General features: G+C 47.2%; 2 protein-coding genes across 2 annotated transcripts; both read right to left on the bottom strand.

The window, feature by feature from the left end:
* Positions 1-7,147: 7,147 nt before the first annotated feature.
* On the bottom strand, positions 7,148-9,507 carry LOC146761529 (inositol 1,4,5-trisphosphate receptor-interacting protein-like 1). Its single transcript, XM_085542016.1, has one exon. The coding sequence runs from the start codon at positions 9,448-9,450 to the stop codon at positions 7,942-7,944; it is 1,509 nt and encodes a 502-aa protein (XP_085398142.1). The 5' UTR covers positions 9,451-9,507; the 3' UTR covers positions 7,148-7,941.
* A 3,454-nt stretch (positions 9,508-12,961) lies between these two features.
* Positions 12,962-15,051, bottom strand: LOC146761528 (inositol 1,4,5-trisphosphate receptor-interacting protein-like 1). The gene has a single exon (XM_085542017.1). It carries the CDS (start codon positions 14,955-14,957, stop codon positions 13,764-13,766), a length of 1,194 nt encoding a protein of 397 aa, XP_085398143.1. The 5' UTR covers positions 14,958-15,051; the 3' UTR covers positions 12,962-13,763.
* Positions 15,052-15,380: the final 329 nt, after the last annotated feature.

Genomic DNA, 15,380 nt, shown 5'->3' with positions numbered 1-15,380 from the left:
ACAGGAAGGACGGTGAGGCCCTGGAGTGTGTCTGGAGAAGGGCAGCGAAACTGTGAAGGGTCTGGAGCACAAATCTTATGGGGAGTGGCTGAGGAAACTGGAGCTGTCTAGTCCGAAGAAGAGGAGGCCCCCTTGACAGGTCTGAAACCTTCCTTAAAGGAGATTGTGGCAAGGTGAAAGTTGGCCTCTTCTCCTACATAACTAAGGATGACACCAGAGGGAATGAATTCAGGTTGCACCAGGGGAGGTTCAGGACTGATATTAAGAAAAATTTCTTCTCTGACAGGGTGGCCAGGAATTGGAATGGGCTGCCCAGGGAGGTGGCTGAGTCATCGTTTATGCAGGTGTTCAGGAATCATTTAGTTGTGGTACTAAAGGACATGGTTTAGTGGAGAAATATTGATAGTGCATGGGCAGTTGGACTAAGCAACCTTGGATGTCTTTTCCATCCTTGGTGATTCTTTGATTCTAAGATTATAGATTTTGGAGAAAAATGAAGTTAAGCTTTCCCCCATCACTGGTAACACTTTTGGAAGGTTACCCACCCCAACTTGAAATATGGTGGATGTTGGAAGTTAGTTTTACCTTCCAGGCCACAGAAATGTCAACTGAAAAAAGCAGGCTTATCTGAAGAAAAGCAGAAAAAATGAGTGCAGCGAGTCCCGTTGGGGAGATGTGCTGTTCGGTCGATTTACCACACCGTGTACAGTAGGGCTTGTGGCTAAGTGCAGAAGCTGGATTCACCCAGGCGTGTATCCATTAGGTTCATCTGTTTCATGTTGACATCAACTCAGATGCTCTCAACAGGGGCTTGTTGTGCCGAGACTGTCACCTTGAGTAATGGCTGCTCGTGTGATAACTCAATGTAGCTATTGGAAAGCGAATGACTTACCGAGGCTTCTTGTCGATCCATTGTACAGCACAAATTCCTGTTTTTATAAATGAGGGCTAGAGCCTACTATGATAAATCAGAGTGTTTGTCGCTCCCTGTGTTTTCAGCATAGTTAATTTAAGCTCACAATCAGGCAAATCATTCTTGATTACAGACTGACTTCTTCTGGTGAAAGTCGTGATGGTGAAATTCTCCTCTAACAGTGTTGTTTTCAAACCCCTCCTAAATGTACCTCAGCTTGCTCTGGAGAAACTGGTTGGCAAGCAGGCTGTGGAGCATGGGCTCAGCCCTGCTGATGTCCATACCAGCATTCCTACTAGTGTGGTAGGACTGACAAATTGTGATTGCAGTGAAGGAACTGATCTTGCACTGCATGGAAAGCATTGTTTGGGGAGCAGGCCCTTGGTGGCTGTTTTGGGAATGAATATCTGGAGGACCCAACATTCAGGGCTGCTATGAAGGTGTGGGATTGCTTCTCTGCTTCATGTGCTTGGTGTGAGACACAACAGCAATCATCCAGCTCACTGCATACAAGAAAGGTGTAGGTAGAAGAGGTGACAATCATTTGATCCTTTAAATTATTCTATATTTAACATCAGTGGTCTCTGAAGAATGCTTGCTCTCCCCAGACCCCTTCTCTTTCTTAACCCCTATTTTAGTGATGAAAAAATACAGATTTTTCTTTTTCTTTATGATTTAAAGTGGTAAATAACGTGTCTGTATCTTAGTGTCACTTTTTCCATGAACCCAGACTCAGTTTCTGCCAACTTCAGTGTCTTTTCCTTACACTGGTATTACCTGTTTGCTCTGGTGTAGGTACAATGATGGTTGGTGCTTGCAGATATAAAGCAAAGATGCTCTTCAGTTCCACTTCAGAGGATTCATGCGGAGAAGTGCTTTAGATATTCTATACAAATCACATAATGGTCACGAACAGTTCTGAGATGTATTGGTGATTGCCTGGTTGCCAGCCATTTATTTAACACAGGTGGCATGGGGTGAGCAGAAAGGACTCTAAAACAGCTTCCATATTTTAATCTGACATTTTTTCCCCCCCTTTTAACAAGGGGAGGGAGATTATTCTCTGGCGTTCCTCCATAGCTTTGCACAGTCTCAAATTAAATTGCTAGACTGCAGCCCTGAGAGATTTTAATTTACATTTCAATGGTCCAAAGCAGCAGTTAGTAAATCTCCTTCTTAGACTAAGATGAAAGGATCTGATTTTACCACTGAGCATGCAGTGGGGTGCTCTTTCATATTGCTAGCCCCTGCCCTCCACCTTTACCTCCATTTTTTTTACCTGTTGTCCTTCCTTAAGATATCTTATGAGACTTCTGGAAAATAAAATCCTCCATCTCTTTTCTCAGGCTGCATGTACACCACCACCTGCACTGTGAATCCCATGAGGTGTTTCGATGTGTGTTTTAACAACTGGCTGGGCTAGCAGATTAAAAACAACACTATATTTACATTAAAAATAAAACCCAAAGCACAAAAACCTAAGAAGCTGCTCCCTCAGTAGAACTGTTACTCCTTGAGGGCCACCTCCTCACCTTCCAGCTACAGATTTTGACAGATTCTGTAAGTGCTATATGATATTACAGGGAACAAAGACAGGTACCACACAGAGGTTATTGTAAAGAAGTGCCTTGGATACTTGGAAAAAAATAATTTCATAAGAAATGAATGTATGAGACAGTCTGTGACCTGTGGTAGTGATCTGACTCACTTAATACTTGACAAATGTGTTAAGCTCAGTGGCTGCCTTTGGAGGAATGGAGCACACACTTAGCCCAACCGTAAACATTTTTTCCATAATAACACAGAAGTTAATGTACTACAATAAAAGCAGCTGCTTTATTTAATGACCCATTTAATCACGTAATTCCTGTCTTTCACTATGAAATGCCAGCAATTCTCAAGAAGGCTGGGAGTGTCCTGGAAAGGAGGTGTCTATTATCTTATTTACAAGGGAAGGTAAATAACAAATGAGAGTTGTAAACAACATCCACCAATGTTGGAGATGTCTTCTTCTGGCTGGGCCTGGAGCAGTGGCCCTTGGGTCATCTCTATCTCATGCCAGGCTGATACCTCTTCCTTGCTCCTCTCCCTGCTCACTGGAGCTCAAAAACTTGCTTGTGTTTTAAAGGAAAAATGCCAAAAATGCTTTTGAAGAATTCTGGTGTTAGACTGTGACAGGCAGTGCTTGAGTTTCTCTTGTGCAGTACAGATGCAGCTCATTCAGCAATGCTACTCTTAACACTTGCCTGTCTCATTTGTTTTCTTGCTACTGAGAAAGAAAATTGAATAGCTCTGCTCGTACTATCCAGTATCTAATTTGTTGAATAATAGATGATCATCATAAATTATGCTTTTGTAGGGCCAGATTTGGTTGCTGACCTATAATCACTGTACCACACAAGCTCTTTCTGTCTTCAGAAAAAGGATATTAAAAGAAAGAGATGCAGCAAAATATAGTTATTCAGCAAGTGTTACTAACTGGATGATAATGCAATTGTATTTTAAAATGGAAATTTTTCTTGTTCTTATTCAAAATCAAGTGAATTAAGCTTCTAGTATTGTTGAACAAACATACTTGCAGTAATGTTTCTAATTCGTACATGAAGCTCTTTTTTCCTCAGCCTTGTGATGATCGGCGCACTGCATGCTTTGCTAGCTTGCTGTTTGTGTTATTCCTCCTTACGCTGCTTTTATGATCCTGAATGGTACAGGCTTGGTAGTGGGGGAACGTTTTGCACTGGATCCAAGGTTGGAGGTGGTTGTTTTCCACTCGATACTCCCTTTGGCCTCATGTTCATAAGCTTGTCTACATTCAGTAAATAAAAACTCATTTTCTCATGTTACTGTTTATGCATCCCAGTTTACTAGAGCCTGGTAATAAAACTGTATTGGGTTACTCTTTAGGAACGTGATATTTTTTGTGATGACTGGAGGTGGAATAGCCTCAGGATAAAGGAAAACAAAATTGCAAAATATCCCTATTATGCCAGCACGACCTTGAAAGGGATCCACTCTTTTACAAGCTCCCTCTGCCTCTTGTGTATTGGTAGGTCTGCTATGAATTGTAAAAGCAATTTGATACTTTCTGAGTTTTTTTTCCTGGTGCCCAACGTGGGTGGCTGGAATTTCATTCTTTCTTTGCTTTCCGATGATTTCCATAACTCGTGTTTCAACTGCATTTTACCTCTGGAGAGCTAATATGTAAAAGCAGTAGAATCTTCTGAAGTGATTTCATTTCCTCTGCGTATACAGATTTGGATTTAGTTTTACCCATTGCTGATGATTTTTTAATGATTTATTTTATTCTATTTTTTTTGCTTATTTTTCTTCTTGCTCTTAGTCTTGCAAATCCATCTGGAAAAGAATGAAATAGGTCTTATGATTTTACCAGCATAAGGGAACTGTTAAATGAGGTCTGTTTGCAGTGCCAAGGAGGAGCCCCTACTTGCCTCTGTAGAGGAAAACTTCAGTGATGGACATCAGGAGTTACACAGTTATACATCTGGTATAAGAAATACCCATCTCCTTATTTGTGAAATGAACAACTGTCACATCAAAGGGCATCAAAGATGATGAAGGGTCTGGAGGGCAGGATGAGTGAGGAGTGACTGAGGTCCCTCGGTGCATTCAGCCCAGAGCAGAGAGGCTGAGAGGAGGCTTCAAGGAAACTGCAGCTCTTCACAGGGAGCAGAGGGGCTGCTGAGCTCTGCTCTGTGACAGCAACAGGGCCCGAGGGAATGACATGGAGACTAAGAAATCGGGAAAAGGTGCAAGGGAGACCTGCATGGATGAGTAAGGAGCTCATGTGCAAGCTCCGCGGAAAGAAGAAAGTACATGATATGTGGAAAAAGGGTCTGACCACTTGGGAACAATACAAGAATGTAGTCAGGGACTGCAGAGATGCAACCAGGAAGGCCAAAGCCCACCAGGAGTAGAATCTAGCTAAGCAGATAAAGAATAATAAAAAAGGCTTTTTTAAATACGTTAACAGCAAAAGGAAGGCTAGGGAGAATGTGGGCCCCATACTAAATGAGGGAGGCGCTCTGGTAACAGGGGATGCTGAGAAGGCGGAAATACTGAACGCCTTTTTCGCTTCTGTCTTTAGTGAAAGGGCTCTCCCTCAGGAATCCCGGAACCTGGAGGTTGATGAGAGAGTCCGAGGAATGGAAGGTTTAACCAAAAGAAGGGCAGATACACCACTAGTTTTGTTTGTTTTTTAATTTTTATTAATTTTTATAATTTTAAAAAATTTTTATTAATTTTTTAAAAAAAATAATTAAAACATACATCAATGAAACATGTATAATAATATTATTATATAATAATTTTATGTATATATATGTATATATATATTTATATATATAGATATTATATAGATATGATATATATATTTCATAAACAGACAGAGGAAGTATGGGATAGATGAGTGGACAGTGAAGCGGGTCGAGAATTGGCTGACTGGCAGAGTGCAGAGGGTTGGTGGTGGTGGTGCGGTGTCTGGCTGGAGGCCTGTAACTAGCGGCGTCCCCCAGGGGTCTGTACTGGGTCCGGTCTTGTTCAACATCTTCAAGTTTGCTGATGACACGAAGTTGGGAGGATTGGCTGACACGCCTGAAGGCTGTGCTGCCATTCAGCGAGACCTGGACAGGCTGGAGAGCTGGGCAGTAAGAAACCGGATGAGGTTTAACAAAAGCAAGTGTAGAGTCTTGCACCTAGGTAGAAATAATTGCATGCACCAGTACAGGCTGGGGGAAGACCTGCTGGAGAGGAGCTCTGCAGAGAGGGACGTGGGCGTCCTGGTGGACGACAGATTGACCATGAGCCAGCAGTGTGCCCTTGTAGCCAAAAAAGCCAATGGCATTCTGGGGTGTATTAAAAAGAGCGTGTCCAGCAGGTCGAAAGAGGTGACCCTCCCCCTCTACTCTGCCCTGGTGAGGCCTCATCTGGAATACTGTGTCCAGTTCTGGGCTCCCCAGTACGAGAAAGACAGGGATCTCTTGGAAAGAGTCCAGCGGAGGGCCACTAAGATGGTGAAGGGCCTGGAGCATCTCCCCTATGAGGAGAGACTTAGGGAACTGGGTCTGTTTAGCCTTGAAACAAGAAGGCTGAGAGGGGACTTGATCCAGGTTTGTAAATACCTGAGGTGTGGGAGCCATAGTGGTGAGGCTGGTCTCTTTTCAGTAGTGCGTGGGGATAGGACTAGGGGTAATGGGATGAAAGTACAGCATAGGAAGTTCCGCACAAATGTGCGGAAGAACTTCTTTACAGTGCGGGTGACGGAGCACTGGAACAGGCTGCCCAGGGAGGTGGTGGAGTCTGCTTCTCTGGAGATATTCAAGACCCGCCTGGAAGCCTACCTGTGCGACGTGGTGTAGGGAACCTGCTTTGGCAGGGGGGTTGGACTCGATGATCTCTAGAGGTCCCTTCCAACCCCTACAACTCTGTGATTCTGTGATGTATATTGCTGACAAGAATTGTGTGGTGGTCTTACATAAAATCTGAAAACCAAAATTTCTTCCCTCTTAATGGCTGTTAAATGATTCTTGGAATCAAGAAATAGCGTGGTTAACAGGAACCTATGTCACTTTCTGGATTACGTCCTTCATTATGCTACAACAGAATGGTGGCACATGTGAAGGACTGTATAGAGAAGGAAGATAGGAGTGTTACTTTGGCTTACAGATCAACACTTTTTACTTCTCTCTCCAGTTAAAAGCATGGGAACATTTACTGTCTTTGGCCTAGCTGGCGGTTTTTAGTTGCTTTGTATTTGCTTAGTTGCTACAGAATTTTTGATGAATGGGAGGAAAGTCAGCTGCAGTGACATGGGTTTACCCTGCCTTAAGTCACATTAATGTATTTGTGTTACTTTTTTTCCTTGCCGATGTCAGTGCCAGCTCTGCAGAAAAGGGGGTCCTGGCCATGCCTTCACCATGAACCCAAGTTACAAAGCCCAAAAATAATGTCTAATGAACACAGTCAAGCTTAAAGCCAGCTTCTGCAATTGTTAGTCTCAGCTCGCCATCCACCGGTGTTCCAAAGCTGATGCATTAGTTTCACCAAAAGAAGGGCACATACACCACTAGTTTTGTTTGTTTTTTAATTTTTATTAATTTTTATTAATTTTTATAATTTTTTATAATTTTTATAAATTTTATAATTTTTTATTAATTTTTATTAAATTTTAATTAAAACATATACATTGATGAAACATCGATGTATATGTTTTAATAATATGCGTTTTCTGATCTACATTAACTATATTTAAGTATTTAACTATATTTTCAGTGTGAACAAAGATGATGATTCTTCACTCCATGTGGTCCCGGCATCTAAAAGGCATATGTAGAAATGCCGGTGGCTACCAGGATATGGGTCTAGCTGTCTCTGTCTCCTGGCTGCTCGGATAGATGTCTTCATGGTCTTGCTGTACTTTAAACGCTGCCTTAAGTAAGCAGCTTCTTTTGAAATCCATCAGATGTAGCCTGCTGTAGCGGCTGTTTCCCAAAGAAGTCTCTGCTGCATCGCATCTCTGCGGCCTCCTCGTGCTTCTGCTATCAACAGCCCCTGCCTACTCAAAGGACAGAAATGTGTCCAAGTCCTCTTGCTGTACTCTGAGCCTGAGCTCAATCCAGAGGACTCTGCAAGAGGTGGTTGTCAGCCGGAGCTTGCAGAAGCAGACGGAGGGCCTCAACTCGCGCTGCACTGTTTGTTGACAGTTGAGGCATAGCTACCCAGGCTTCTCTCACCAGTTCCTGGAACCAGGTTGCAGTTTTCTCCATATCCTGGAGAGTTGGTATAGGAGGCTGAGCATCTTCTCTCTCCCCAGGTGGTCCTCAGGGTGGTGAAGGAAGGAAGGACAGTGTAGTCTCACACCAGCTGCTCCCTTGTGCATATTCAGTTCGGCACTCTGGCTACCGCACTGTTGGTTTGTTGTGGAGAAAACATTTGGGAGCAATTCCGACTGCCTGCTGAGTGGTGTCTTCTCCACGTCCAGAGTGCTCGTCTGTAGGACAAGTGGGCGTCTCTCATTTCCAATAGAACAGCAGGCTTGTGAGCCGATCTTGCAGCTCCCACAACTCCTGCAGTGCCTGCTCATAACTGTCTGGATCTTGCACCAGGTGCTGGAGGAGGTTGAGCGGTCGGGACGCTCGGAATTCCTGCGGCAAGATAATCTCCGCAGGCACATCCTCATTTCCTATGAGGAAATGGTTCAGGCATTTCTCCTCCACACAGCAGCACAGGTAGCGCAAGATGTCATCCATCCGCTGCAGGAAATAGCTCCCATGCCAGCTTTTCAAAGGGATGTCAGTCAGGAGGTGCATGAGCACTGTCCTCAGTTGGTAGGGAGAAAAAGTCTGTCCCGCCAGGATGTGGGCACCCACTTGCACATATGTGAGGTTGAAAGTGTTCCACTGGTCACGGGTGGCTATGTGCTGGAAAAACTTTGCCTCAGCCACCGCACAACTCTGTGGCCAGGTTGTGCTGGGGGTAAAAGCAGCCTCTGTCTCCTGGCTGCTCAGAAAGATGTCCGTATTTTCTTGCTGGACGCCAAACACAATCTCAACAACGCAGGCTGTTTTGTGGATGTCTGTCAGATGAATCCTGCAGGAGCGCCCGGACGGCATCACATTCATGCTGCACGTCTCTGCCTCAGGCATGTATTTCCAGGCATGTGTGATCAGCACCTGGAACCATCGGGCAGTCTTCTCCACATCTAGGTAGGCGTCCTCGCAGAAGTCACATAGTAGGCTGGGGTGCTGATTTCCCAGCTCTTCCTTGGAGGTGTGGAGGAAGCACCGCATACCCATCTCCGGCTCCCTCCCGCACGTGCATTCCAGATCTACATGGATGCGGGAGTTCCTTGCTGGCAGCTCCCCTGCGGCTCCCAGATCAAGGTGGAAAACGTGCCCACGGGGGGCCGACAGGGGCACAAGCAGGCAGAAGAGGGGTTCCTTCTCAGGGGGACACCAGCCTTCATAGGCACTGCCCACCCCGATGGGGCGCTCTGGCACCGGAAAGAAAGTATCTGACACCAGATACTGGCATAAGTTGATGAGGCGACCAAATAGGAGGAGTATCTGCTCACAGTTGTCTCGATGAATTTGGTCTGGCCAGAGCGCATCAGCCTGTTGCTCCTCCTGCTGCTCCTGCTTACTGATGGAGCTCTCCTCATCACTGATGTCTTCCCTTCTCTGGAACTTTTTATAGATCTTCCACATGAACCAGAGAAAAAGGAAGAGAATGCAAAGAACACTGCAAACCTTCCAGTAAGGCAACACAGAGAAGAGCAAGGCTTGAATATCCACCCCGCTCTTCTTCAGGTTGCTCTCTTCTAATTGCGGAAGCGGAAGCGGAAGCTTTTCCATCCGCTTTCGCAGAAACACCTCACGCATGCGTTCAAGAAGGCTGCAAACCTTCCGGTAAGGCAACACAGAGGACAAGGCTCGAATGCCTATCCAGCTCTGCCCCAGGTTCTCTACGTGCTGCCACTGAAGTGTCATCTGCTCTTGCAGAAACACCTCACGCTCACGCATGCGTTCCAGCGTTTCCACGTCCAACTCATCACCAACGAAAGCCACTCTCTGCGCCAACAAGGCGAAGAAAAACGCCAAAGCCATGATCTGGAAGAGATGAGAGAGGGGAGGTCAGTGGGGCTGGGTGGGAGCTCGAGCACGGCTGGGGGAGCGGGTCCAGGAGCCACAGCCCCTGGGCTCAGGTAGGAGCGGGGCCGAGGGAGCTGGGAGGCAGCGGGGGCTGAGGCCAGCGCCGCTGCTGGCTGCCCAGAGAGCCGCTCACAGGCTCCCCTGAGCGCTCGCTGCCGGCACTGCAGGCTCCCAAACCCCTCGCGGGCCGCAGGTCGCGCCCGGCCCAGCACAGCCTTCCCCCTGCTGCTGCACTCACCGCTGGCCCAGGCCAAAGTGGAGCAGCGCTGCCCGCTGCTGGCCTCGATGCCAGCGCCGCATTGTGACGCGCTGTGCCGTCACAGACGCCCCATCCCCACCCTTCGGCCCCACCCTTCGGCCCCCCTCAGCTGCCCTGGGCCTCCATGGCCGCGGCATCGGCCCTGTTCTGAGGCGCGTGGCCGGACTGGATTTCCTTTGTTTCCCTCGGGTTTTACTGCAGAGAAAGCAGTTGGCTTCATATATTGTACTACCCTAAGGGGCGATTACAGATTAAACACGTCTTGTTCTTAACCTGATTTTTTTGGTTGCATTTGCTTCAATTTCTTCAGTTTTTGCTGATGCGATATTCTTTTTATTATCAGGTCCACTTTAAATCTCAATCTTTGTCCACTCTTGACTTCTTGACTCAAGAGAGGGATCTCTGAGACGAGTGTGTTTCTGCCTGTCTGCAGAGCAGTAAATAAAGTGGGCCTGTCCATCTTGAGCCTTGTCTATGTTTTTCTGAGTTCCCAGGGCCTCCCTTAGGTTTGCCTGCAGTTAGACTAGTTTTCACCAATTCTTTTACTCCCTTAAGGGATCACGACAGACTAAATAGCACACATTAGGGGCAACTCATAATGAGTATTACTGGATATTCCAGGATCTGAACCAGAACTGTAGTCTCTTGTTTTTTTGTGAATCTTTATTAATGTAGTTTTAAAATTTTCTTAAATGGCGTTAATTGGAGTAAACAATTCTGATCTTAATAAGCAAGTTCCTGAGACCGGGGAATGGGAGATTCCCCTTTAGTCAGGGAAGAGGTGGTCCGTGAGTGCCTAGCAAACATTAAGGTCTATAAATCCACGGGACCTGATGGGGTGCATCCGCGGGTGCTGAGAGAGCTGGCGGAGGTTGTTGCTGAGCCTCTCTCTGTAATCTGTCAGAGGTCTTGGAGAACTGGGGAGGTGCCTGAAGGCTGGAGGACGGCCAATGTCACTCCAGTCTTCAAAAAGGGCAAGAAGGAAGACCCGGGTAACTATAGGCCAGTCAGCCTCACCTCTGTCCCCGGGAAGGTGATGGAACAGCTTGTGCTGGATGCCATCTCCAGACAACTGGGTGATAAGGAGGTTATCAGGAGTACTCAGCATGGGTTCACCAAGGGGAGGTCGTGCTCGACCAACCTGGTGGCCTTTTATGAAGATGTCACTAGCTGGGTGGACAGGGGGAGGGCGGTAGATGTAGTCTACCTTGATTTCAGTAAGGCTTTTGATACTGTCCCCCGTGACATCCTTATAACAAAGCTGAGGAACTATGGGATAGATGAGTGGACAGTGAAGCGGGTCGAGAATTGGCTGACTGGCAGAGTGCAGAGGGTTGTTGGTGGTGGTGCGGTGTCTGGCTGGAGGCCTGTAACTAGCGGCGTCCCCCAGGGGTCTGTACTGGGTCCGGTCTTGTTCAACATCTTCATCAACGACCTTGATGAGGGGATAGTGACCACCCTCAGCAAGTTTGCTGATGACACGAAGTTGGGAGGATTGGCTGACACGCCTGAAGGCTGTGCTGCCATTCAGCGAGACCTGGACAGGCTGGAGAGCTGGGCAGTAAGAAACCGGATGAGGTTTAACAAAAGCAAGTGTAGAGTCTTGCACCTAGGTAGAAATAATTGCATGCACCAGTACAGGCTGGGGGAAGACCTGCTGGAGAGGAGCTCTGCAGAGAGGGACGTGGGCGTCCTGGTGGACGACAGATTGACCATGAGCCAGCAGTGTGCCCTTGTAGCCAAAAAAGCCAATGGCATTCTGGGGTGTATTAAAAAGAGCGTGTCCAGCAGGTCGAAGGAGGTGACCCTCCCCCTCTACTCTGCCCTGGTGAGGCCTCATCTGGAATACTGTGTCCAGTTCTGGGCTCCCCAGTACGAGAAAGACAGGGATCTCTTGGAAAGAGTCCAGCGGAGGGCCACTAAGATGGTGAAGGGCCTGGAGCATCTCCCCTATGAGGAGAGACTTAGGGAACTGGGTCTGTTTAGCCTTGAAAAAAGGAGGCTGAGAGGGGACTTGATCCAGGTTTGTAAATACCTGAGGTGTGGGAGCCATAGTGGTGAGGCTGGTCTCTTTTCAGTAGTGCGTGGGGATAGGACTAGGGGTAATGGGATGAAAGTACAGCATAGGAAGTTCCGCACAAATGTGCGGAAGAACTTCTTTACAGTGCGGGTGACGGAGCACTGGAACAGGCTGCCCAGGGAGGTGGTGGAGTCTGCTTCTCTGGAGATATTCAAGACCCGCCTGGAAGCCTACCTGTGCGACGTGGTGTAGGGAACCTGCTTTGGCAGGGGGGTTGGACTCGATGATCTCTAGAGGTCCCTTCCAACCCCTACAACTCTGTGATTCTGTGATGTATATTGCTGACAAGAATTGTGTGGTGGTCTTACATAAAATCTGAAAACCAAAATTTCTTCCCTCTTAATGGCTGTTAAATGATTCTTGGAATCAAGAAATAGCGTGGTTAACAGGAACCTATGTCACTTTCTGGATTACGTCCTTCATTATGCTACAACAGAATGGTGGCACATGTGAAGGACTGTATAGAGAAGGAAGATAGGAGTGTTACTTTGGCTTACAGATCAACACTTTTTACTTCTCTCTCCAGTTAAAAGCATGGGAACATTTACTGTCTTTGGCCTAGCTGGCGGTTTTTAGTTGCTTTGTATTTGCTTAGTTGCTACAGAATTTTTGATGAATGGGAGGAAAGTCAGCTGCAGTGACATGGGTTTACCCTGCCTTAAGTCACATTAATGTATTTGTGTTACTTTTTTTCCTTGCCGATGTCAGTGCCAGCTCTGCAGAAAAGGGGGTCCTGGCCATGCCTTCACCATGAACCCAAGTTACAAAGCCCAAAAATAATGTCTAATGAACACAGTCAAGCTTAAAGCCAGCTTCTGCAATTGTTAGTCTCAGCTCGCCATCCACCGGTGTTCCAAAGCTGATGCATTAGTTTCACCAAAAGAAGGGCACATACACCACTAGTTTTGTTTGTTTTTTAATTTTTATTAATTTTTATAATTTTTTATAATTTTTATAAATTTTTATAAATTTTATAATTTTTTATTAATTTTTATTAAATTTTAATTAAAACATATACATTGATGAAACATCGATGTATATGTTTTAATAATATGCGTTTTCTGATCTACATTAACTATATTTAAGTATTTAACTATATTTTCAGTGTGAACAAAGATGATGATTCTTCACTCCATGTGGTCCCGGCATCTAAAAGGCATATGTAGAAATGCCGGTGGCTACCAGGATATGGGTCTAGCTGTCTCTGTCTCCTGGCTGCTCGGATAGATGTCTTCATGGTCTTGCTGTACTTTAAACGCTGCCTTAAGTAAGCAGCTTCTTTTGAAATCCATCAGATGTAGCCTGCTGTAGCGGCTGTTTCCCAAAGAAGTCTCTGCTGCATCGCATCTCTGCGGCCTCCTCGTGCTTCTGCTATCAACAGCCCCTGCCTACTCAAAGGACAGAAATGTGTCCAAGTCCTCTTGCTGTACTCTGAGCCTGAGCTCAATCCAGAGGACTCTGCAAGAGGTGGTTGTCAGCCGGAGCTTGCAGAAGCAGACGGAGGGCCTCAACTCGCGCTGCACTGTTTGTTGACAGTTGAGGCATAGCTACCCAGGCTTCTCTCACCAGTTCCTGGAACCAGGTTGCAGTTTTCTCCATATCCTGGAGAGTTGGTATAGGAGGCTGAGCATCTTCTCTCTCCCCAGGTGGTCCTCAGGGTGGTGAAGGAAGGAAGGACAGTGTAGTCTCACACCAGCTGCTCCCTTGTGCATATTCAGTTCGGCACTCTGGCTACCGCACTGTTGGTTTGTTGTGGAGAAAACATTTGGGAGCAATTCCGACTGCCTGCTGAGTGGTGTCTTCTCCACGTCCAGAGTGCTCGTCTGTAGGACAAGTGGGCGTCTCTCATTTCCAATAGAACAGCAGGCTTGTGAGCCGATCTTGCAGCTCCCACAACTCCTGCAGTGCCTGCTCATAACTGTCTGGATCTTGCACCAGGTGCTGGAGGAGGTTGAGCGGTCGGGACGCTCGGAATTCCTGCGGCAAGATAATCTCCGCAGGCACATCCTCATTTCCTATGAGGAAATGGTTCAGGCATTTCTCCTCCACACAGCAGCACAGGTAGCGCAAGATGTCATCCATCCGCTGCAGGAAATAGCTCCCATGCCAGCTTTTCAAAGGGATGTCAGTCAGGAGGTGCATGAGCACTGTCCTCAGTTGGTAGGGAGAAAAAGTCTGTCCCGCCAGGATGTGGGCACCCACTTGCACATATGTGAGGTTGAAAGTGTTCCACTGGTCACGGGTGGCTATGTGCTGGAAAAACTTTGCCTCAGCCACCGCACAACTCTGTGGCCAGGTTGTGCTGGGGGTAAAAGCAGCCTCTGTCTCCTGGCTGCTCAGAAAGATGTCCGTATTTTCTTGCTGGACGCCAAACACAATCTCAACAACGCAGGCTGTTTTGTGGATGTCTGTCAGATGAATCCTGCAGGAGCGCCCGGACGGCATCACATTCATGCTGCACGTCTCTGCCTCAGGCATGTATTTCCAGGCATGTGTGATCAGCACCTGGAACCATCGGGCAGTCTTCTCCACATCTAGGTAGGCGTCCTCGCAGAAGTCACATAGTAGGCTGGGGTGCTGATTTCCCAGCTCTTCCTTGGAGGTGTGGAGGAAGCACCGCATACCCATCTCCGGCTCCCTCCCGCACGTGCATTCCAGATCTACATGGATGCGGGAGTTCCTTGCTGGCAGCTCCCCTGCGGCTCCCAGATCAAGGTGGAAAACGTGCCCACGGGGGGCCGACAGGGGCACAAGCAGGCAGAAGAGGGGTTCCTTCTCAGGGGGACACCAGCCTTCATAGGCACTGCCCACCCCGATGGGGCGCTCTGGCACCGGAAAGAAAGTATCTGACACCAGATACTGGCATAAGTTGATGAGGCGACCAAATAGGAGGAGTATCTGCTCACAGTTGTCTCGATGAATTTGGTCTGGCCAGAGCGCATCAGCCTGTTGCTCCTCCTGCTGCTCCTGCTTACTGATGGAGCTCTCCTCATCACTGATGTCTTCACTTCTCTGGAACTTTTTATAGATCTTCCACATGAACCAGAGAAAAAGGAAGAGAATGCAAAGAACACTGCAAACCTTCCAGTAAGGCAACACAGAGAAGAGCAAGGCTTGAATATCCACCCCGCTCTTCTTCAGGTTGCTCTCTTCTAATTGCGGAAGCGGAAGCGGAAGCTTTTCCATCCGCTTTCGCAGAAACACCTCACGCATGCGTTCAAGAAGGCTGCAAACCTTCCGGTAAGGCAACACAGAGGACAAGGCTCGAATGCCTATCCAGCTCTGCCCCAGGTTCTCTACGTGCTGCCACTGAAGTGTCATCTGCTCTTGCAGAAACACCTCACGCTCACGCATGCGTTCCAGCGTTTCCACGTCCAACTCATCACCAACGAAAGCCACTCTCTGCGCCAACAAGGCGAAGAAAAACGCCAAAGCCATGATCTGGAAGAGATGAGAGAGGGG

This window comes from Coturnix japonica, chromosome 3 (assembly GCF_054131305.1).
Source record: "Coturnix japonica strain WE chromosome 3, WE-NBRP24, whole genome shotgun sequence".
NCBI lineage: Eukaryota > Metazoa > Chordata > Aves > Galliformes > Phasianidae > Coturnix > Coturnix japonica.
The sequence above is the reverse complement of the archived record's forward strand: the minus strand, read 5'-3'. Positions and strand labels throughout refer to the sequence as shown.

Bases quoted from the DNA above. Each gene is read 5' to 3' on its own strand.
- LOC146761529 (XM_085542016.1), bottom strand. From the start codon at position 9,450: ATGCGTGAGCGTGAGGTGTTTCTGCAAGAGCAGATGACACTTCAGTGG.
- LOC146761528 (XM_085542017.1), bottom strand. From the start codon at position 14,957: ATGTGGAAGATCTATAAAAAGTTCCAGAGAAGTGAAGACATCAGTGAT.